This window comes from Mus caroli, chromosome 2 (assembly GCF_900094665.2).
Source record: "Mus caroli chromosome 2, CAROLI_EIJ_v1.1, whole genome shotgun sequence".
Taxonomy (NCBI): Eukaryota; Metazoa; Chordata; class Mammalia; order Rodentia; family Muridae; genus Mus; species Mus caroli.
Window position 1 is genome coordinate 64,765,583 of NC_034571.1, and position 23,395 is coordinate 64,788,977.

Genomic DNA, 23,395 nt, shown 5'->3' on the forward strand with positions numbered 1-23,395 from the left:
GAAACAGATGCAGAGACCCACAGCCAAACATTACACAGCACTTGGGGAATCCTGCAGAAGAAAGGGAGGGATTATAGGAGCCAGAGGGGTCAAGGCACCACAAGAAAACCCACAAAATCAACCAACCTGAGCCCATAAGGACTCACAGAGACTGAACCACTAACCAGGGAACCTGCATGGGACTGACCCAGGCCCTCTACACATACGCAACTGCTGTAGTTGGTCTTCAAGTGGGACTTGTAACAGTGGGAGCAGGGTCTGTCTCTGACTGTTGCCTGCCTTGGGGACCCTTTCCCCCTACTGGGCTGCCTCATCTAGCCTTAGTCAGAGAGGATGTACCTAGTCTTACTGCAACTTGATAAGCCAGAGCTGGTTGATATCCAGGGGAGGCCTCCCCTTTCTGAAGCAAACAGGAGAAGTGGATGGGGGCAGAGAGGGGAAGGAGGGAGAAGGACTGGGAGGAAGGATGGAGGGAAACTTTGGTCAGGATGTAAAGTAAATAAATTCAAACAAACAAAAAAGTAACCAAATAACAAAACAAACTGTACTTTGGAATACCAAAGTGTGGGGGAGTTATTAATTGTAATTCAAGTTTGGGGGATACATGGTAAGCAATGCCCCACAATAAGAAGTTATGAGTCCGAAAAGATGGAGCAGCAGGTAAAAGCACTTGCCATAGAAGTTCAGTGACACACATCCAATCCCTAAGACCCAGGTGGAAGAAGATAACTGACTCCTGGATATTGTCTTCTGACTTCCACGGGTGCGTGTGGACACACGTGTGGCTGCACAAGAGTGCACACGCATATAAATAAATGTTAACGAAACAAAATAGATGATACTGAATTAAAGCAAGACACATTGGCTAAGTAAAACTCCCAGAATATTATTTTTTATAATTAAATATGTATAACCCATATGTTGCCCATTGATGCATGTATGTACTTGATCAACATTTAGAGACAGGCTGAGAGGATGTCCCCAGTGTGAGGACATGAGGAGTCACCTCAGGAGAGAAGTTCTTTAGGAGAAAGGTCTCAAAGGAATTTTTGAAAAATGAACAAGGCAAATGCAAACCATGACCGACTCTTTGGTATTTATATAATTCTTTGAAAGTTTCTATAGTTTGAAAAAAATATATCAGAAAGTCTGGGTGGTGTCAGACAGGGCCAGGGGACATTCATTACCAGAAGGGAGGCACCGTGACTGTGACTCAGTAGAAAGTCTATGCTTCAACAGGATGTAGAATGCTCTAAATCACAGTTCTCAACTTTCCTAATAGTGTAGTCCTTTACTGCAGTTCTCTCCATTGTACTTACCCCAACCATAAAATTTTTCCTTTGCTAGTGCATAACTGTGATTTTGCTGCTGTTATGAGTATAGTAATGTCAACATCTGTAATGCAGGCTATCTGATATGTGACCCCTCCCCAAGGGGGTCTCTACTCACAGAGAATCCTAGCTGTGTAGTCTTAGGATTTTCATTCCTTCTTGTGAAACACTGCAGTCAGGTAGACAGTGACCTTGTGCCACACAAAGCAGAAAATAAAAGTGTAGACGATACCTCCTAGAAGTGTGGTAGCTGGAATTTAGGGAACGCAAATGTATGCTTGCTGGGTCCAGCTGGTAAAGTTCTTCACTATGAGGGAAGAGCTTAGGACTCCCCTTCCCCTGGAGCCTCCACACACAGAGCCCAGATGCCTGGGCTAGCTTTGCTTTCACTGTCCCTGAGGTTGCTGGGTGTGTCACGTGCTGAGTTCTCAAGTGAGCTGCCCTTGAGTCACCTGCCTTCTGCTGCTGTGGTCACTGGCATGGTGTTGATGCTGTCTTCATGATTCCAGGCATGAAAGGATGCATACTGGAAGACCCCATCGAGTGGAGGATGCCGGCAAGTGCTGCCTTGAGGATGACCTGGTCAATCTCGAGGTCCTGGACGAGGTACTTGATGCTTGGTAGACAGCTCTCATGGAGAGTTTCACATCTAGAGATCCTGGATGAGGTACTAAATGCTTAGTAGACAGCTCTCATGGAGAGCTTCACACAGGTGGCCTGGCCCTTCTCTGATTGATCACAGTTTTCTAAAGTCATTCAAAACTTTAATTGCTTGGTTAGCTATGGCGTGATAGCTATGACTATGATCAGAGCTCTGTGTGCTCATTTATAGTTTTGGAATGACGGAAGAGTTTAGTAAAGCCCCTTATTTCACAGGCCTGACCAGTGAAGCCCATTTCCTATCTAATAAAAAATACTGTAGTTTACCCTGAAAACCGTTGTTTGTTCTTCATAAAGAGACATTTCATTTATAGAGGCAGTGGAGTAAACATAGTTCAGATGTCAAAGCTGAGAACTAGGAGAAGTCCTCGTTCAGAATACTCGCCTTTGCTTGAGCTGAACCTCCATCTGTGGGTTCTCATCCCGGGCAACCCCAGCATCAACACCTCAGTCACTAACTGTATCACCACAGTGTTCAAGTCTGTATTCCTGCAACCCAGGGACAAGTGTTACTTTTGAGAAATGAAATTCCTAGGGCTGGCAAGACAGCTCAGCTGTGAATAGCCTGAGCAATTGCTACTCTTCCAGGGGACACAAGTTTGATTTCAAGAACCTGGGGAATCTGTCCACACACAGTTAAATCTAATTATAAGTAGAACCTTCCAATTGAATAGAGAGTGCCCCCCCAACTCAGCACCCAGGAACAACTCAAATCGTCACTGACTCCCCCTACGCCTGTCAGCAACTCTTCTTTCAGCACATTCTTATCATTGAGCCTTTCCAGGCACCTGCCACCATTTGAGAGATTTAGAATCGTTAAGACCCTGTTAAGATCTGAATGGGCTGCCTTAATCTTTTAGACAAATAGTATAAGAAGCTCATTGCCGCTTTCAGCATCTCTGCCTTGATTGGCCATGTTACTCTCGACGCTGTTTCTTCTCTTCTTAGGACACGATTATCTACTGGCTGCAGAAGCGGTATGCAGATGCACTGATCTACACCTATGTTGGAGATATTCTAATTGCCTTAAACCCCTTCCAGAATCTAAGTATATACTCTCCACAGGTATGACGACCAGTTTAAAAGCATTTTGTTCCTTCATGAGTGATTAAAAAAAAATCACAAGGCCAGGTCTGGAAGTGTAGTTCACTGGGAGAGTAATTGCTTAGCATGCACACGGGTCCCAGGCTCAAACCCACACACTGGGGAAAAAAAAAATCAAATATGCAAATAAAACGAAGTGACATTAAAACTATGAAACCCCTTTCCTGCCATGGGACTGATATCTGAAAATGTAGACAATAATTTAACATAGGTGGGATTTTTTTTTGGGGGGGGGTGTTTTCAAGACAGGGTTTCTCTGTAGCCCTGGCTGTTCTAGAACTCACTTTGTAGACCAGGCTGATCTCAAACTCAGAAATCCGCCTGCCTCTGCCTCCCAAGTGCTGGGATTAAAGGCGTGCGCCACCACGCTTGGCCATAGGTGGGATATTTATCTTTAGGGAGAAACTTCTCAAAGCAAAGAGCAACAATGAAAGTTAACATGCTTGCTACATGCCAAACACTGGGTCTGATCATCCTATGAGACAGAAAAGCTAGGACTATTCAGTAGACGATGAGACAGAGCAGAGCAGTTAGTGCCCCTTGTCCAAGCTTGTGTAGCCAGAAATGGAAAACTGGGGTCAGAACATAGGCCCACAGACTCCGAGCGTCCCAGAAGCAGCGTGTCCCCTAAGGTGAAAAGCCTTGTTTTTCTGGGTAACAGACAGTGCAGATGGCCCGATGGAGCATTGGAAAGATCCTGTCAATGAGCTGTTCCTTGCCTTCAGTTTTCCAGGCTTTATCATGGGGTGAAACGTTCCTCGAATCCCCCCCACATATTTGCATCAGCAGACAACGCTTATCAGTGTTTGGTTACTTTCAGCAAAGACCAGGTAAGGACTCACATTTCTCTATGACGAGCTCGCAAGGTAAGACATAGTTCATCTTCCTTTTTTTGTTTGGACTTGTAGTTGCTCAGTCTACCCCCGCCCCCAGGAAATGGGAAATAAAATTGCTGTACAAAGGAACTGGGAGCCTGAGAAGGAGAAGACCCTTTTGGGAGACATAACACACACGCATATCAGGAGAACTCATTTTCTCTCACGAAGCACAATAAAGACATTTCTAATATGAACATAATGAGAACATAGGACAACCACAACCTGATTACTTGCAATGGCTGTAATAAAAATGCAATATATAATGGCATAAATGAAATTCCCTTCTATTAAGAAATCAGAATCTTCATGGCTGGGTCCCGTGCATGTAAAATACTGCACTTGCTAGACACCAGGTCCTGTGTTATCTCTCTGCTGGGAAATTTGATGGCTTAGGGTTAAGACTGATAAACTTTAAGCTCAATGTTACTTACACACAAACTTCACTCCTAATTTTTAGTTGTCTAGACTTGTAATTCACAGCATGGCTTATTCTACTTTTGGACCCTCCTCCATTTTGCTAGGTTAGTTTCCTTTATTTCTTCATTTTGCAAACAAATAGACGTACGTAACCTAACTTGGCAAGAAAATTTTATGAGAGCTGTGTGTGCTTCCAGAGACCAAAAAAGTCTGATCTTTTGGGTCAGTTGAGGGTAAACAAAATAATACCTATGTCTAAGTTACTTTTCTGTCACTTACTAACACACAATGGTCAAGATAACTTCCGGAAGGAAGGGCTTCTGTGGCTTACAGTTCCTGAGGTGTAAATCTGTCACGGTGGGAAAGTAGCAGTGAACAGGCAAGGCTGCTGGAGGAGCAGCTAGGAGCGGACCCCACCCACCACACCCCCGCGCCCCGCCCCCGGTCTGGAACTGCAGACACAAAGCAAAGAAGGCAAGAGACATTTCTGACTCAAACCACTGCACAACAGAACCCATGGACCAGCACATTCAGACTTGCTGATGACTACAAAGGAGTACCTCTGCATGGCTGTGGAGTTACAAGCTGTCCACAGGTTTCCCAGAGAGAAAATTAGTGGAGAGAACATGACTTTGAAATTTGCCTGCTGTGGTTTTTTTTTTTTGTCTCTCCCCCATTTTGTTTCTGACACAAAACTGTGTGTTTCCCAACAGTAAACAGTTTTCCCAGGGTTCCCTACAATTCAGTGCAATCCTGTCACACTCTGGAGTTATCACAGACCCCACAGGTTATGGGTTAACCTCAACAAAACTGCCCATGTGTCCTATGCATGCTACAAATGGAAAACCTAAGATAGTCACAACTCTGCCCACCCATGTACAAATGCAAGGGCTCCAGCAATCCTCTCTCAGGCTGGCTAATTCACTACAACAACTCAATGAATTAAGAAGAACATTAAATTTGTTCTTATTGGTAAATCAGGCTATACCCATGGCAGCCACATGGGAGACATGCATGGGACAGATAGAAGGAGAGGTGGGAACACATAGGGTCTTGCCTTTCATCTGAGCCATCTTCCACGACCTTCAATACTCTAGTTCAAAACTCACTGAATCTTATTTATTTAAGATTATATATATATATGTGTATATGCATATATATGTATATATACACATACATACATATATGTGTGTATGTATGTGTGTGTGTGTATATATATATATATATATATATACGATATATATATATATATTGAGGATTCAACAGTTAAGAGCACGGGCTGTTCTTCTAGAGGACTGGAATTCAATTCCCAGCACCCACAAGGCTGCTCACAACTGCCTATGACTCCAATTCCAGGGGATCTGATTCCCTCGCACAGATGTACCTACAGGCAAAACACCAAATACATATAAGATAAAAATAGAAAAATCATTAAAGATGTTTTATAATCCCAGGACTAAGACTGAGATGAATACAGTCAAAGCATATGATAGACTTGAAAGAATCTTTGTGAAGTCCAACACTGTGTGCAGGGAATATATGCTAATGGAATATTTTGAATAATAAAATAAATAAAATGGTCCTTTTCAATACAAGCTTTTATTGAATTTAACTTTACTTTCAACCTCTTTGCCTTCCTGGATAGTGGGGTGGGGGAGGGTCTGAAAGTTTCCATTCTCTGATTATACACCTGTTCTTCCTCAGTGCCCATCCCTGTCCTGAGACAGTTAGCCTAGTTCTCATTTGGACCCACATCGTTCCCAGCCCTGGTGTGGCTGCCAGGGCTCTTCCTGAGCAGAAGATGCTCCCGTCCTTCCACCAATCAGGAATCTTCAAGACGCTTTATGCCAGGAAGCAAGTTCAAAGGCCAAATACGTCTCCTTTATCCCATCTCATCACTGGTTTCTTTTGTGCACAAAGAGCTCTAGAGCATCAAAAAGAACATGGCTAACAGTACAATAAAAACAAGCCATGGCTATAAATAAAACCAAAAAAAATATCTGATCGACCTTAAGCACTGGCAGATGTTTGATCTCACTCATAATAAAAGACGCACGGTCTAAAACTGCACTGAATTCCAGTTTTTACCTATCTGTTTGACACAAATCAGTACTCTGTGTGGTGAGGCCTCAAGGCTTTCTGTATGGCACTGCCTCAACTCCGCATGCCCCATGCCTGTCTCCCATGTACTAGGCCCTGGATGGTGGACTTTTTCTAATACACCAGCCCCAACTCCACATGCTCCATGTATGTATGTCTCCCATGTAGCTGGCCCGAGATCATGTCACCTTTCTAATAAGCCAGCAAACACAAATTGTTGCTCTAGTGGGTTAATCAGATGCTACGGTCCCTAGCAAAGCAGCACGGTAATAGCTATTTTATAAATACCTTTACCTTTTGATCAGATGTTACCACCTGGAATTTATTTAGCAGATGAATCTGCATGTAGATACAATAACCTGTGTATAGGATTATTCATTGCAATATAGTTTGTAACAAGGATAGACCAAACAATCCCCAAGAATCAGTTAACAGTGGTACCAACAGACAATGTTACGTAATACCTTGCAAAGAAAGACAAGCAGTTGTCCCAACTCTCCATATAGTGGGGAGAGTCCCAGGATCGAATGGCTGCTCAGTGAAATGAAAGATGAAGGCATATTGTAGAGGATGTTATATGGAAAACCACAACCCAGTGCACGTGTTGTTTCTGGTGCTAACTCATCGAATCCCTCCCTTGACTCTATTTTCTGTGCCAGTGTATTGTCATCAGTGGAGAAAGCGGATCGGGGAAGACGGAAAGCGCCCATCTGATTGTTCAGCATCTTACTTTCTTAGGAAAGGTATGGGCCAACCTGCTTTGCGTATCATGGCTTGAAACCCCTGCAGAAACCTTCATAGCGGAAGACAGTATTACCTTTTTATTTTTATTTTTTTACATCAGGAATCACTATAAGATTTCATCCTTTTTGTGTTTGCCTCCTGATAGCTAGGCTCTTAAGATGCCAGCATGCTGTTCTTACTTCATGGAGTGAGAAAAATCATACCAACATGGATTTACTGGACTGTGGGCTATTAATTATTTTGTGTGTTTTCAATGCATTAGAAACATTGAACCATTAAGTGGGAAAAGTGGTTAAACACTGAGTCAGATCAGGGGCAGCCACTGTGGAGATAAAGAAAATGGCCAGGGGAAGCCATTGTGCAACAGCTAAGGAAAGGGAAAATTCCAGCCTTGACCCAGACATGGAAGGAAGGAAGGATTGCAAAATTAGTCAGGGAGACGCCTGTAGTTGGCATTCATGCATCATATGACTTAGAAAGGGCTTGAGGATCCTTTACGAGAGTTGAGGTTTATTGAAGAGCACTGTGGAAAAGTGAGAAGATGTCGGTATTTAGAATTCTTTCTAAACTGTTAAACAGTAAACATCTCTCAAAGATGTCCTATGCAACGCAGCCAGACTTTAAAGCTACCGCCGAATCTGGCTTTCTGATTCACAGCACCTCATGACTCCATGTAAGAAACCCATCCTGGGGGTTGATGCTAACTTTCCCAAGGTAGAGTTGCTTAGAAAGGGAGCCGGGTAAGGGTGCAGGGCAGCATCACTGGAGTGCGGCCTCTGAAGGCTTCTCTTGAATGCTCTGTCCACCCAGGCTGACAACCAGACCCTACGCCAGAAAATCCTCCAAGTGAACTCCCTGGTGGAAGCCTTCGGGAACGCCCGCACAGCCATCAATGATAACTCCAGCCGCTTCGGGAAGTATCTGGAAATGATGTTCACACCAACTGGAGCTGTTATGGGGGCAAGAATCTCCGAGTATCTTCTTGAGAAATCCAGAGTTATACAGCAGGCAGCGTAGGTGCCCCTCTTTTCTATCACGTTTTCTCCCCCACCCCATCCATATAAACTTGGTGAATCTGGCAATTTTGAAGGTTCTATCTCCCCTTACTCTTTAGTCTCCCCCAGTTTTTAAAAGCAAAGGAGCAGTGGTAGCTGATTTGCTTTCTAAGGTCTTGTTTTGCCTTATGCGCATGGGTGTTTTACTTGCATGTATGTCTGTGCACAGTGTGAGTGCCTGTTACCCTAAGGGACCAGAAAAGGGAGGAAGATCCTTGGAACTGGAGTTATAGATGGTTGCAGATTGCTTCGTGCACTCTGGGAACCGTGCTCAAAGCCTCTGCAGGAGCACCAACGCTTTTAACGGCTGAGCCATCTCTCCAGCCCTCGGTGGTAGTTTTATTTTTGTTTTTGTTTTTATCTAAAGGGCATTAAGGGGAGAGTGCAAAGGCTGGGGACAGTGTTTTATGAATAGTCTATCTTGAGTTGGTGGTATAAGGTAGAATCTAACAATAATTAATTTGCACATACCTTAAAGACCCACTTTATCCGTTAAATTCGAAATTCTCAATAACAAAAGTACTGAAATATATTCCACATTTTTCCTTTCACTTGGGAGAGAACAGAATAGTAAGTATTCGTTACTGTTTTGTTGCTGCGATAAAATGCTATGATAAAAAAGCAGTGAGGCAGGGCTCGTTTTACCTTACGGTTCCAGTGGAGACACGGTCCACCAGGACTAGAAGAGCATGGGAGCAGGAGCAGGAGGCTGGATGATCACATCTCATCGACACACAGGATGATAGTGTGAGGACAGGTGATCTGGCCAGACTGTCAAACCTCAAAGCCTGCCCCAAATGATCTACCTTCTCCAGCAGGGCAGCACTGCCTAAAGGTTTCATAATCTTCCCAGACAGTGCCACCCACTGCGGACCTAGTACTCAAACGTAGGACATTATTTAAACTATAACACTCTGTTTTAAGAAAAGCATTATTGTGGACTGGAGAGATGGTTCAGTGGTTAAGAGCACTGACTGTTCTTCCAGAGGTCCTGAGTTCAATTCCCAGCAACCACATGGTGGCTCACAACCATCTGTAATGGGATCTGATGCCCTCTTCTGGTGTGTCTCAAGACAGCAACAGTGTACTCATATATAATAAATAAATAAATCTTAAAAAAAAAGAAGAAAAGGAAAGCATTATTGTAATAGGTAACGGCCATCACCAGCATGTCATTCAAGGCTTGTGTACTGCTTCTGACACTCTGTGACCTTGGGCAGGTCTCTGAACATTTCTGAGCCTCATTTGTGAATTGCAGTTGCCACTAGCAATGGCCCCATGGGTTTGTGGGTAAGACCCACAAGTTTATCTGTGTAAAATTACTTAAAAGCACGTGAGACAGTGCATGATAACAGTATTAGCCACTCTTATTATTATTGTTGGTTTTGATCACTGCAGGACACTAGTTTCTCAGGAGCAGGACTGTATACACACAGCCAGTCAATATTGACTGCCTGCTATATGCCAGAGTAAAGAAGACAGACAAAGTCCCTGAGTCCACGGTGGGTGTGGGGGAGGGGTGAGAGGATCACAGCCCAGTCAGTCGTTATAGGAATATATGAATAGAGCAGATGTGATCAGTGCTCAAAAGCAATAGTTTCCACCTAAGTGCTGGGGAGATAAACCGGTGAAGAGTGCACACTACCTGGTTTAGGAAGAGTTGTGTGGGGTTCATGGAGGACAGAGGGGGTCCTACCCCATTTACACTATGACCAAAAGCAACTCGGGGGGCAGGGGGAGTAGGATTTATTTTGCTTATACTTCCACACCACAGTCCAAACCAAAGGAAGTCAGAATGGGAACCCAAACAGGACAGACACCTGTAAGAACTGGTGCAGAGGCCATGGAGGAGTGTAGTTTACTGGCTTGCTCCCATGGTTTGCCCAGCCTGCTCTCTTATGATGAATGCACCACAGGCCAATATGGTAGGAACAATTTTTTTCAATGTGGGTTCACTTTTCCTAAGTGACTCTGTCTTGTGTCAAGTTGACACAAGAAACCAAAAATTAGGCAGTATACCTGGGTTCCAGAAGGAGAGATGGGTTTCCTGGATTTAAGATGCTTGATGTGAGATCTATGGATCCCTTAAGAGTTAGCCAACAGAATGGGGGCAGGAGAGGGACTGTAAGAATGGATCACATGGAGCTTCGAACCTTTTCTAAAAAGACTACAAAACTGGAGGATGTTTTCAGGCAGGGGAGTGGTCACCACTAACTTGAATTTTGAAATGCTAACTCTAGCTTCAGTCGGCCAATGGAAACAAGAGGGAGCCAGATGGATAAGGGTGGTAGAGTGGAGAAGAGGAACAGTCACATCCTGGGCAAATGGGAGCCACGGGCCCGGGAGTAGCTTAAGAATCCAAGCATTTGTGCGTGTGGCTGCGGGGGCGGGGTATGGCATGCTAGGTTTGATTTCCAGCATACACACACACACACACCCCAAAGCACCAAACACCTTCCTCCATCAGAGAATTTCCTTGCACAGTAGAAGCGGGTATGAACAGTGTGACCATATGACTGAGGAGATGGAGCTACAAGTATTTGAAGCTTCCCTGTAGCTTCTTGATCACTTGGGTAAAACTCTCTGTCTCTTCCTTCCCATATTGATATGATTTTAAAGTTGAAGGCACTGTCTCTGACAGAACGAACACTGCCATTTCCTATGCTCCAGGCCCTTCCCATGGAATGTTGCTCATTGGTGTAAATATTGTCTCACCTTACTTTCTTCATGTATCATATAGGACTAATAACTCTAACCTACCAAGGTTGTTAAGAGAATTGAGTGGGATGGAGAAAGGCTAAGGCTTTAAAATCCTCAGCAACATGGCTGCTCTGTCTAGAATACAGACATGCTCTTGGTATCCACCTTTAATCCCAAACAATGATGTTGTGCAGGAAACATTCGTGAACCCCAAAAGACCAACAAGGAGCCAATTCCGATGCAATCACATTATTCATAGGATCTCATTATCCAAGCTCAAGGCTGGGCCACACCACTGTCTCTGATGCAGAATGGGAGGGAATAGCCCTAAGCTTAGTTTCAAGAAAGCATTTATAGAGACAAGAAGGGGGTATCTAGCCTGACACACATCTGATTGGGGGGATCATTATGGCCTTTAACATAATTGGCTGGTGCTGGGAGCCAAACTATACATTTAACTTCTGTTTTATTCCTAATTGGTGGTTATTAGGAAGTGAAGTGTCAGGGGCAGGCTTGAAACCTAGAGGTGCAAATTTGTTAGGGAATAACCTAGAAACTGGTGCTAGACACAGGTCTTATTGGGTAGTCACCTGGAAACTGGTGCTAGGTTAGTTAACGCAAATTCAACCTTAACTCTGAGATGGAGTTCGGACCCAACAGATTCGGTCTCTGAATGTTTAATTGAGCAACAGATTTGAGACTTGACAGACTTGAGGAAGATTCGACAAGGATAGGATGTACCTAACTCTCACAAGAACAGCACAGGAAATAGAAGCTACTTAAGAAGAGTCAGTCAGTTCAGTGAGTCAAGCTCAGTTGAATTGAAGTCAGTTCAGTGCAGGTGGGTTGAGTTCAGCTGTCAGCCAGCAAAGGAGGCAGTGTAACGGAGTTTAGTTGAGTTCAGTTCAGTTCAATTTGTGGAAGTTAAGAGGCAGATTTTGCCAGGACAGTTATACACACACATTACAGAGAGAACAAGCTAGACACAGGGTAAAGCAGAACAAGCCAGAGAAGGAGGAGTCAGAAGATTAGAACAGATTGACAGTTTGAGGCCAAGCAGAGAAATTCATTCAGAAGCCAGATTGAATCAGTCAGCTGGGAGAGGAGTTTGAGCCAGAACACCTGAGCTGAACCAGCCAGCCAGAGTTCAGAAAGAGCTAGAAAGGGTGATCTTATTCAGCAGTACGCCTCTGAGGCAACAATTACATGGGGTGAATTAAAGTGACATTGACAGTGGTGGTTCTACCCTTTTCTGGGCACACTTGAGTATCCCATTTCCTGGTCCCCCATCTCTGGATGAGGTCATATGAAGGTCTGACAAATGTACATTGAATAAACAGCCTTTAAGAGGTTGGCCAAGTGTAAGGCAGCCCTCTGAGCCCTTGTGTGCAGACTTCTGTCTCTGCTGCCCATCTGTCTACAATGCTTTACAAATCTCTCTCAGGCTTCAGGGCTTCACTATAGTGTTATTTCCCTGGAGTCTTTGCCTTGACCTGGCACACGTGTGCCCCATTCTCAACATTATTCTTTATCCTATCCCCCTGAGTGTTCCTTTTAAAGCCCTCCTCTCAAGCTCCCCTCTTATTTCATTTAATTCTGTCTAGAAGGAATGCCCCAAAAGGGTGGGAATCCTCTAAGAACTGTTTCTCTGGCATCCAGCACAGTGCCTGCCATAAATGGCATCCAATACACTTATCAGTTGAATAATAACTTTGTAAAGCTATTTATGTGCATTTTGTGCCACACTGCATAACTTAAATACATACAGTAAGATTTGTTTTAAATAATAAAAATAGCTTCACTTGGCGGCATGCACCTGGTAATTCCAGTGCTGGGGAGGTTGAGGCAGGAGGATCATGGAAAGTAAGCCAATGGCTGGGATGTAGCTTATTGGTGGAGGACTGCCTAGAAAGTGAAGATCCTGGATTCAACTTCCTGTGATGAAAAAGAAACCCAGATAAACAAAACAATGAAGTAATGATCTATGTTCAGATGGGGGAGAAACGGCAAGTAGAGGTATCTAGAACAGAGTGCTAAGACATCCTGAACAGACTAAGGAAGGCAAGGATACCTGGGAGAGGATAAAGGGAGGACTGGGACCAAGCCATAGACAGGGAAAGAGGAGAGGCACACCAGGCTTCTTCCTGCAGAATGAGTCTGGTGGGCAGTAGGATTTTTTTTGTGTGTGAAAGACTGCTCTCTTCCAGAGGGAAGAAAGGAATCTGAGGCAATATTTTCCAAATTGCCCTCAAGTATCAGGTTCCAAAGCTCCCCCACACATGGTGATCTAGCAATGAAATTTCATTATCAAAAAGCGATGACACTTCTGGTGTCCTGGCACTGCTGCTTGCTGCATGGTATCTAGGCACTTGCTTCTCGGTTCCTTCTGTGTCATTTGCTGTCACAGTGAACACACTGGACACCCTATCCAGGTTGGCTTAGCAGATGTGGGCAATGAATGGAGAGACAGAAGGTAAGGGCAATTGTTGCCCTTGCAGAGAACCCAGCTTCGGTTCCCAGTACCCAGGTAGTACCTAGCAAGTTTCTGTAACTCTAGTTCCAGAAGATCCAAACCCTCTTCTGGCCTCCATGGGCACTGCGTGCACATGATGCACAGAGACATGCCTGTGAAATACCCCCTCCCCAACTCATTAAAAACAAGCAAACAAACCCAAACAACAAAAGATGTGGTCAGCAGGAGCCATCAGGGACCGAGGAACGGCATTCGTAGCAGTGTCTGAAAGCATAGCATCCTGGTCACTTCCACAGATTTCCTGCCCAAGGCTACAGTAAAGCAGGGCATTTGACTGGTCGCTGTAGGCTAGACTTCTCACTCTCTAAAGCTATGGGGGCTTATGACACAGATGTACAGGACCAGGAGCTTCATGGAAAGATTGTTACATGCAAATAAGCTGCTACCCGAATTAGTTGTAGAATGTTCTTCAGTTTATAGTGAAGATACATGTGTTTGGTAAAATGCTATTGTGAAGATTAATGGTTTGTCATTGGGATGAAACGTATTTAATTGCCCGCTTATGTAAATTTGTTGCAAAATAATATCTTGTACAGAAAGGAAATGGGATCAATTATTTAGGTCTGGAAAGCCTGCTATAAATTCTACAGATAAAGCTTCTTCCTCCATATTTTTTTCAGGGGAGAGAAAAATTTTCATATATTTTACTATATTTATGCTGGTCTTTACCACCAAAAGAAACTTGCTGAATTCAGACTTCCTGAGGAAAAGCCTCCTAGGTAAGTTTTCTTGCAAGATCCCTTGCTGCTGGTGGAGAGGAGGTTGCTGGTTAAGTTGTAATGAGTGTTCAGTTAAACAGCTGACTCATCTAGGAGTAAATGGAGTTGCTTCCTTAACTGAAGACTCCTTCTGTAAAGTTAAATATGCAAGAGAAGCTGGCAAGAACCACATCTCAGCCCTTGCAATTTTTTTAGAGTGATCAAAAGCTCAACTACAGTCATTTTTTTTCTCCACCACAGTATTAGCCTGTGAAGGGAAGAAACCCAGGTGTCCCCTGTCCTACCTATGGTGCCGTTTGCTAAGTGAGTACTTCCTGTGTTGGGTCATGTTCTGCTCTATTTAGATATATAGCTGGTGAAACTGAAAGAGTCATGCAGGACATCACTTCCAAAGAGTCTTACAGGAGACAGTTTGAGGCGATTCAGCACTGCTTCAAGATTATTGGATTCGCTGACAAGGTACGTGCTAGTTGGCAGGGAAACAAACTCAGTTTGGATGCCATAGATGGATGTGAGAGAAGGGGTGTGTGTGTGTGTGTGTGTGTGTGTGTGTTTTCTAGCTTGCAGGACAGTTTTCAAATGCATGTCAGCTGGCAGATAAGGTATGTCTACTTAATATGTGGTCTAAGCATCCAAAACTTTGTTATTCTCTGAGAACTTGTTTGCAATACAGACTCCTGGTCCATTCAAGAATTACCGAATCAGCATCTGAATGCCCAAGATGCCCAAGTGAACATGAATTATGAGAGGCATGACTGTCTTATTGGCCAAGCCCCCAGCAGTTATTGATAGGACCAAGCCCCTAGCAATTATTATCATTATCATAAATCCACCTTCATTATAGTAACAGCTGCCAAAAGAATACTGGCCTCTTTTGACCTGACATCACTTCTGAGAAGAAGGATACAGGAGTCTATAAGTTATACCTAAGCTCTAGACCATATTTTTGCAAGTAGCTCCTTATGCATATGACAAACCAATTAAAATCTCCCAGCATCCCCGCAATCACTTTCTCCCTGGTACATTTGTGCGTTGTTAACTATGTCTGTACACATAATACCAAGCTCACCATACTACATATAGGCTTTTGCTATGAAATATGTGCTATTAAATATGTTACATGGTATTGGTAACTCTGGGATCAGATATTGTTCCATGCTAAGTTACGTCATAATTTCTGGGCTTTACGCCATTCAGTTTTGTAAGAGCATAGCATACAGGTTCTTTCTTTTTGCTGGCAAAGAGGATGGATGATTAGGAGGAAGGTCAGAGTGTTAAATCTTAGGGGATTAGATTACAAACGACTCTGTTTGCCTTGGGACAACCACGCTGGATGAAGATTGCTTCTGTAATCCAGTGAGTTTGACTGGTCTTTCCTCCCTAGCATAGCTGGTTTTAGTCCTAATAATACCTTCCTTTTTTTTTTTTCCCCTAGCTACATGCTCATTTTGTTGTTGTTGGCTTCTCACATACCATAAATGGACAGGGGAAGGGGTATCCCAAACGTCAGGATAAAAATAGAAATACATTGTTCTCAGCTCCTTAGCAGGTTCCTGCATTGTTAAAGGGTTTTTATGGTAACTAACGTACCGAGCTCATTTTTACCAATTACACATCATCAGAAGAGTTGATAGCAGGGGTGGAAATGAAGCTGTTTAAAGTACAACTCCATAGTCGAGATCATGCCAAAGTGTGGGACATATGTCCTTAAAAGAGGATGGGATTCACGGTGAAGGGAGTCCTTAGGGGAGATGAAGCTTTGCTTTTAGTTAATAAAAGATGGTGATAGAATGGTATGCTGTGATTAGCCCTGGCTTCGGAGGAGAACACACAATGATATTATTCCAATAGAAGTAGGCGTCTGTCTTAGTTAGGGTTTCTATTGCTGTATGGCTAAAGTACCATAACCAAAAGCAACTTGGGGAGAGAAGGGTTTATTTAATTTTAAAGCTTGTCTAGGGAACTCAGGGTAGGGATCTGGAGGCAGGAATGGATGCAGAGGCCATAGAACTGGCTGGTTCCTCATGGCTTGCTCAGCCTAATTTCTTAGAGCACCCAGGACCACCAACCCATGGATAATATTGCTGTCAGTGAACTCTTCTACATTAGTCATCAATCCAGAAAACATACCACTGGCTTGGCCACAGACCAGGCTAATGGCTGTATTTTCTTGGCTGAGGTTCTCTCTTCTGAAATGACTCTAGCCCGTGTTGGGTTGATGTAAAAACTAGCCACCACAGCTGCTGATAATAAAACAGATAGTTAAGCTTGTCGTTCAGTATATGCCATTGAAACAGGCCATTCATGCACAGGGTGCTGGGTGCAATAGAAGGAAAGAATGTCAGTGTACATGGGTATGAAAAGAAATGGGAAGGATGGCAAACGTTCTTAGTTTGTGCCTGATCAAACAAACAACAAGAGTATACTGACCTGTTGCTGTGTATCCTCTTGACCATGTAATTCCAGGAGTGTGGTATGTTGTCACTGTGTGTATGCCCCTGTGTGTATCTCCCCAGTATATAAGAGGAGTATGATGCTATGTCATCGTTTATACCTTTCCAGTTTATAACAGGAATGTGGCAGTATGTCAATGAGTGTATCTCTCTCTTATATAACAAGAACGTGACCTTGTGCCACTGTGTGTGTCTTCCCTGTGTCCTACATTAATTCATCTGGGAATAACCAGCCTGAGTTAATTAGTAGCTTCAGAAATGCCAGGGAGGAGAAGGATTTTATCTTTCTGACCCTAAAATCTATGGTATATCTTTGCAGACAACCTGTTCTGCTGGATTATCTCACTTCGTATCGTGTTTATAAAGTCACAGTAGCATGACTAAATTCAGAAAGACTCGGTTGTATGGAGTCGGTCAGCAGATGCCAAATAGCTGACGGGACACAATTTTCTCTAACGATTTCCTGCCAGTCGTTTCTCAATAGAGCTTAAAGGAACTAGGAATTCAATTAAAATTATATTTCCAGCCCTTTATTAGAAGGTTTCTAGTTCCCTGTGGGAACTCCTAAAGTGTTTGCTTGCCCTCCCTTCTCCCACAACACTGTACAACAAAATTATGGCATGCAAACCTTAGTGTGGACCTGAGAGGATGGACTCTACCTCCAGGACACAAGCTAAAAGCATTAAAGGAGCACCTCACTGTGGGAGGACCATGAGGAAACTTCTGTGGTGGAAGGAGCCCTCTAGTAACTACGTGCAAGGAACTTGGCGGGGGGGTTGACCTTAAACCCAACTGAGAAGATCTCGCCTCTTTTATTTCTATGCCAAACCACGCTGGTTCAGTTTAACATCAAATAGTGCTGGCCCTGCTGATAAACACATTATTCTAACATACCATGTAGGTTGAGTTGTAATTATTTAAAACTGCAAGAAAACCTGGGTCCTACATATGATGATAGAGAGTGGACATGTACTGAGATCCTTGGACACAGAGGTGAGAGTGCAGAGGCTTAGTATTCGGAGCAAAATTTATTTCTTCCTTCAAAATATATCACAAATCAAAGTAATACTTCCAATGGGAGATTCCAAAGAGCTATATGTTAGGAGAAAGTCTCGAGGACGGGATGCACTGACTTTTAAGGCTGTAAATGTCACGAGCCTCCGCCAAGGAGGGAAGGAAGACGTAATAATCCTCAGCTGACCCTGATATGGTGCTTGAGGCAGAACTGGCGAAAAATTCGAGATTTTGAGAAAAGAAAGAGATGACGTGAATTTCTAGGGAGGTAAAGAGAGACAGTGGCCTGAGGAGCCTGGGAGCCAGGCCAGAATGGTTTCTGCAGATCAGCACTAAGTACTCTTTAACTTTGAACTTGGCCTCAATATCATCCAGGCAACACTTGCCTAGATGTCTGAGAAAAGAAGGCTTCCCCTCCCCCACTGTCAATGGCTAGTGGTATAGACCCTATTGGAGGGCTTGTTATGCCTTCTCAATGAAACTCTCATTCTGAGTAAGGTTTTAGCACTGTATTATTTAGAAGGTTAGAGACTATAAAGAAATAGAAAGAAAGACTCCACAGGAAAGGCTGAGATTCCAGAAAAGACTGTGATGAGGTGAGGAAAAACAAGTGACAGAAAGTGAAAAAGATTTCCCATATGATCAAGAAGTTTGGGGGAAGGTGGGGCCATTCATGATAGAGACAGCACTGGGGAGCTCTAGCATAGCTGGATATGAGTGGCATCTTAAGCTGACCTCTGACCTCTGACCTCTGTGATACGTGGAAGTTCCTAAGTCTGAAAAGAATCAGTAATGAACCTCCAAGCTGAACTAACAGAGTGGTAGGAAAGCCCAGAGGTGACGCTTGGGGAGCACACTGAGGCTAAATCCTTTGAAAAGAGGATGAGTTGGATGCCCTGTCCCTGCTTCCTTCCCTGATGCAAAGAAGGAGTCCTGAGGATAGAGACACTAGCAGTGCACACGGTGTTTGACTCTAAATGTTCTCACTGAAGGTCAGAGGCACATTTGTGCTTTTGTTGATTCCCTGAGCATAGCGTTAAGAGAACGTGGCCTGAGAAGCAATGTGGTGAGTTGCTCATCTTGAGAGCACATTCTCAGGCAGCCATTTTCTTCGGAGCTCATCATCCTACTGCTAAAGTTCTTGAAGCCTTCTTTGGGAAGAAGTCAGGGCTTGTACGGTAGGGACGGTGTGCACTCGTTAGAGGAATGACACTTTTCCTTAAGAGGGAGGCGAGTTTCAGATTACCCCTCAAGGAGGCTGGATACAGACATGGCAGACGTGTAACAGCCTAGGCTTCAAACTCTCAGATCTACCTCTGTAGGGAGTCGCTTGATGCATGCGGCAGGACTCACCCTGTATTGATCATGGTAATGAGGGGCTGTCATGTTAAATCCAGGCAAGTTCTGAAAAAAAAAAAAAAGCCATTTGGTAGGTGGTGTTCTTAGCCACTTTTAAGTTGTGTGATTAAATAGTGATTCTAGAAGTCTGAAACATGACATCCTGCCCTTGATTTAGTAGTTGGAAGAACAGTACTTATCTATGGCAGAAGCCTGGCTTAGAATTCTCATCTGTCTTTGTAGCTTTATCAGGCATCCAGTAGATGTCAGTGCTACAGCCTGTGCTTGGGTTTTAGGCTTTACTGAGTAATGTCTACAGGGAGGCTCTGTTTGGGCGGTAGCATTAATCAATGGTCTAGTGACAGTTCCTATTACTTGGCTGCTGTGTAGAGTATTAAATCAAATAACCCCTTTGAATATGTTTTATGGAAGTAGTTTCGTTTATTAGCATAAAATTCAGAAAATTTCCAACCAGATGTTTTATTGTTTCACATAGACAAAATGTAAAATTTATATAAAGTATGCATTATTTTTACCCCACTAATGCTACTTAGATGTTCAACTTCGAACATGAAAACAGGACTTAGGTAATCTGAATGAGTTTTACTCAAATTTATGCCATCAAGTATATGGGTTTTATTTTTTTCTAAAATTCCCTATCAATCTCTTATACCAACTCAGTGACCTACAATTCTATGACATCTGTTTGTATAGCATTAGTATCAGATGCTCCAAGTTAAGGGCTCACTCCCACAATACTGCCCCCACTTCAGACACCAATTGGAAGCCCCAGGCTTCTTACACTTCCGACTGGTTCTAAAGTTACCGGGACCTTATTCTATAACTCGACTAGTTGACATACCAGCTCACAGAATTCAGGAAAACATTTGCCTTAAGGCTGCAGACTTAGAAAGGCCAGCCGAATGAAAAATGAATAGGCAGTAAATGTAAGGGGCTCTAGTCCCCTGCTAGCACCCCATGGAATCGCCTATTTGGAAGAGCTCCTTTATCCTGTTTAGGGTTTTTGTGGAGTTACACACACACACACACACACACACACACACACACACACACGACTGATTAATTATTGGCCATTGGTGATTAACTCATTTTGGAGTCCTAGCCTTCAAGAGTTTGTTGGGATCGAGGGATTAAGAGTTCTAAGACTGGTTCCCCCTTGAGCAACCAGTTTCTCCAATTTTGAGTCTTATCTAGAAGTCCACAAAACTTACTTATTAACATAAGCACAGACATGGTTGAAAGACACTTGTTGCCACAACAAAGCTCTGTTTACCCAGACAATTTTAGAAACTCTTGTGCTAAGAACTAGAGACAAGATACTTGCTTCTTCTGACATAATATCCTGGTTTATTTTTGGTCAGTTTTTCAAACTCTGTGCTCACTTCACGCATAACTACAACCTATAGCTCTGAGATATCCTAGTAAGCCATTGCCCTCTGAGATATTTTATTAAAAGCTATACCCCCAAAAGGTGAGGGAACATCTATCTAATCTCTTGTTCTGAAGAAAGGCCTGTTGGGAGCTGGGATTAATTAGAGTAAGTAGCTAAAGAGTAAGTCAAAGGACATAGAAGGTCATTTCCCTCTTGGTCACCATGCCAGGTGGCAGAACAGCTCCATTCCACATGGTCCTTGGCTGCTCTAAAGATGTGGCTGCGGCCAGGATGCTGGGAGTTCTAGCCAGCAGTATTGAGAATGGAAGCACAGAGCAAGCGTGCTTGTGTCCACAGGGACACGAACCGAGGAGGCGCACATCGTTTCACTTGTCTGGTTGTTAATGCTTAGTGACATCATCGCCTCTAACTTCAGGAAGAATGGCAAAAGTGTGCGTGTTCAGAGAGAGGGAGAAGAGAAACTGATGGGCAACTATGGTACTTTCAACTCAAGGGTGAGCCATTTGTCAGTTTAAGTGGTAATGACCTCTGAGCGTGGCTCTCCATGTCCTTTGCAGGAGGTACACTCTGTGTACAGAATTCTGGCTGGGATTTTGAATATCGGCAACATTGAATTCGCAGCTATTTCCTCTCAACACCAAACTGATAAAAGTGAGGTGCCCAATCCAGAAGCTCTGGAAAACGGTAATTGATGCTTAAGTGCTTCCTTGTCAAAGTGCATGTGACCTCTGTGGCCACAGCTTTTCAAGCGCCTGTAGGATACGGTGCAGCTGTCACTCATCTTCCTGATAGCTCCAGAACATAACACTGGCCCACATTTCCCAGAAGTCATCCTGTGGACGATATCACCCTTCATCCCTGCCTGAGGGTGGCGGCCCTGCAGAACAACAGTCTGTGATGGGTAACTTTACACAGTGGGTCTCCACCTTTGCTGCTTTTCAAAACCATTTACCTGTTTAAAAGAAATACAAGTTTGGCCCTTTTTTTGTATCCATGAAATCAGTATCCATAGGACAGAAAGCAGCATCTACCTGTTTTGTAAGTTCTACCAGCCGTCATGGTGGAAGAAAGGATAAGGATTGTTTACGCATCTAAAGTAACTGCTGGATACAATACCTCATAACTCCAGTCACAGTGCTTGGGAAGAAGAAACAGGAGGACACAGGACCTGAGCTAGCCTAGGCTACAGAGTCCATGTCCCCCAAATAATTGACTAAAAACCTTTGGGCCAATTGATGGTGGTGACACACACCTTTAATCCTAACACTCAGGAGGTAGAGGTAGGTGGATCTCTGAGTTCTAGACCAGTCTGGTCTACAGAGTGAGTTCCAAGTGAGTCAGGGCTACACAGAGAAACCTTGTCTCCAAAAACCAAAGCAAAGCAAAGCAAAAACGAAACCAATCAGACCAAACCAAACCAAATACCTTTTTGTGTTATTTTGTATCACTCTTATTTAGGGCCTTTACTATCCCATGTGTTTGTGACTGTTTATTCTTGCAATTTATTTGATAAAACACCATGTCATCTCCCTTCTCAGCACAGTCCCTCACACCTTTTCTTACTAAATACTTGTAGGGACCTTTAAAAACAGTTTTGGAGTTGTGCTGTCCAGCACGGGTGCTTCTTGGAGTCAGGGACCTTGCTTGTTTGTCTTGACCATGAAGCACAGTATGAAGAACAGAGCCCTGCACACAGTGGCTGCTGTAGTGCTGACTGGCATGGGCTGTGTGAGGGGTAGCCACATGTCTAGGACCATACTCACTCTGTGTTCCAGCTGCCTGCGTGCTCTGCATCAGCTCCGAAGAGCTTCAGGAGGCCCTCACTTCCCACTGTGTGGTCACACGAGGGGAGACCATTGTCAGAGCCAACACAGTGGACAGGGCTGAAGACGTCAGGGACGCCATGTCTAAGGCCCTCTATGGGAGGCTGTTCAGCTGGATTGTGAATCGAATCAACACACTCCTGCAGCCAGATAAAAACATATGGCAAGTCCCCCCACACCCCTGGAAGCAGAGGCCTAGAGTGATCACTCATCTACTGGTGTCCCTTAGAGTTTGCCTTAGGCCTACGTGGTTTTTCTTTAGGCAAAGGTCCCCCTCTTTCACCATTTAGAGCATCAGTGGGAACCAGGAGAGTTGAAGCATTTACTCCTAAGAGAATGACTGAAACCCATTTCAGGGAGGAGGCTTAGCAGGGAGCTGGATAAACCAGGCTTATGTCTGATGTCTACAGCTTCATCAGCTGACCAGTCTGCCAATTTTCATCTCTGTGAAAGTGAGGTTAACGTGTCCTCCTCAGGGTATTTTTAGAAATAACTGATACATTTTGAGAAAACTTTAAAGCTCAGACTTTCTCTTGTTATTGTTATTATAACCCCTTTCTCTCTCCCGGGCTTTAGTCTTTTTCTGTATTGTAGAGGAATCAACAGAGTCAAATTCTGAAGTCTCATTAGAAGCAGGTTACAGGGGTGGGTAGCTGGGAGACTGTGTAGCCAAGGCCCCTTTGTGTGATCTGTATGGGAGCTTCTGAGCAGATTTTTCTTCTGTTCTCTCTCTCTCTCTCTCTCTCTCTCTCTCTATATATATATATATATATATATATATATATATATATATATGCAGGGTCTTGCTCTGTAGCACAGGCTGACCTTGAACTCCTGACAATCCCTGTCTTAGCCTCCCAAGTGCTGACGTTACAAGCATATGTCATCATGTCTGACTCTGAGTATGATTTTAAAGAATTCTATTTTCAGCAGGAGGAACGGCCCTTGGGCCTGAGAGTGTTCGATGCCCCAGTGTAGGGGAATGCCAGGGTGAGGGAAGACACCCTTATAGAGGCTGTGGGAGGGGGTCTCCCAAAGGGGAGACCTGGAAAGGGGAAAACACTTGAAATGTAAATAAGGAAGATATCCAATTTTTTAAAAAATGAAATCTG

General features: G+C 43.8%; 1 protein-coding gene across 2 annotated transcripts in view; it reads left to right on the plus strand.

Annotated features, from left to right (window-relative positions):
- Positions 1-23,395, plus strand: part of Myo3b (myosin IIIB) — a 336,970-nt gene that overhangs the window by 139,777 nt on the left and 173,798 nt on the right. For both annotated transcript variants that reach the window (XM_021150395.1, XM_029484774.1), the window contains exons 9-17: positions 1,841-1,937; positions 2,940-3,056; positions 3,821-3,925; positions 7,150-7,233; positions 8,045-8,247; positions 14,143-14,241; positions 14,586-14,700; positions 21,018-21,144; positions 22,236-22,446. In XM_021150395.1, the coding sequence (XP_021006054.1) occupies positions 1,841-1,937; positions 2,940-3,056; positions 3,821-3,925; positions 7,150-7,233; positions 8,045-8,247; positions 14,143-14,241; positions 14,586-14,700; positions 21,018-21,144; positions 22,236-22,446 (1,158 nt within the window). The remainder of the gene's footprint in view (positions 1-1,840; positions 1,938-2,939; positions 3,057-3,820; positions 3,926-7,149; positions 7,234-8,044; positions 8,248-14,142; positions 14,242-14,585; positions 14,701-21,017; positions 21,145-22,235; positions 22,447-23,395) is intronic.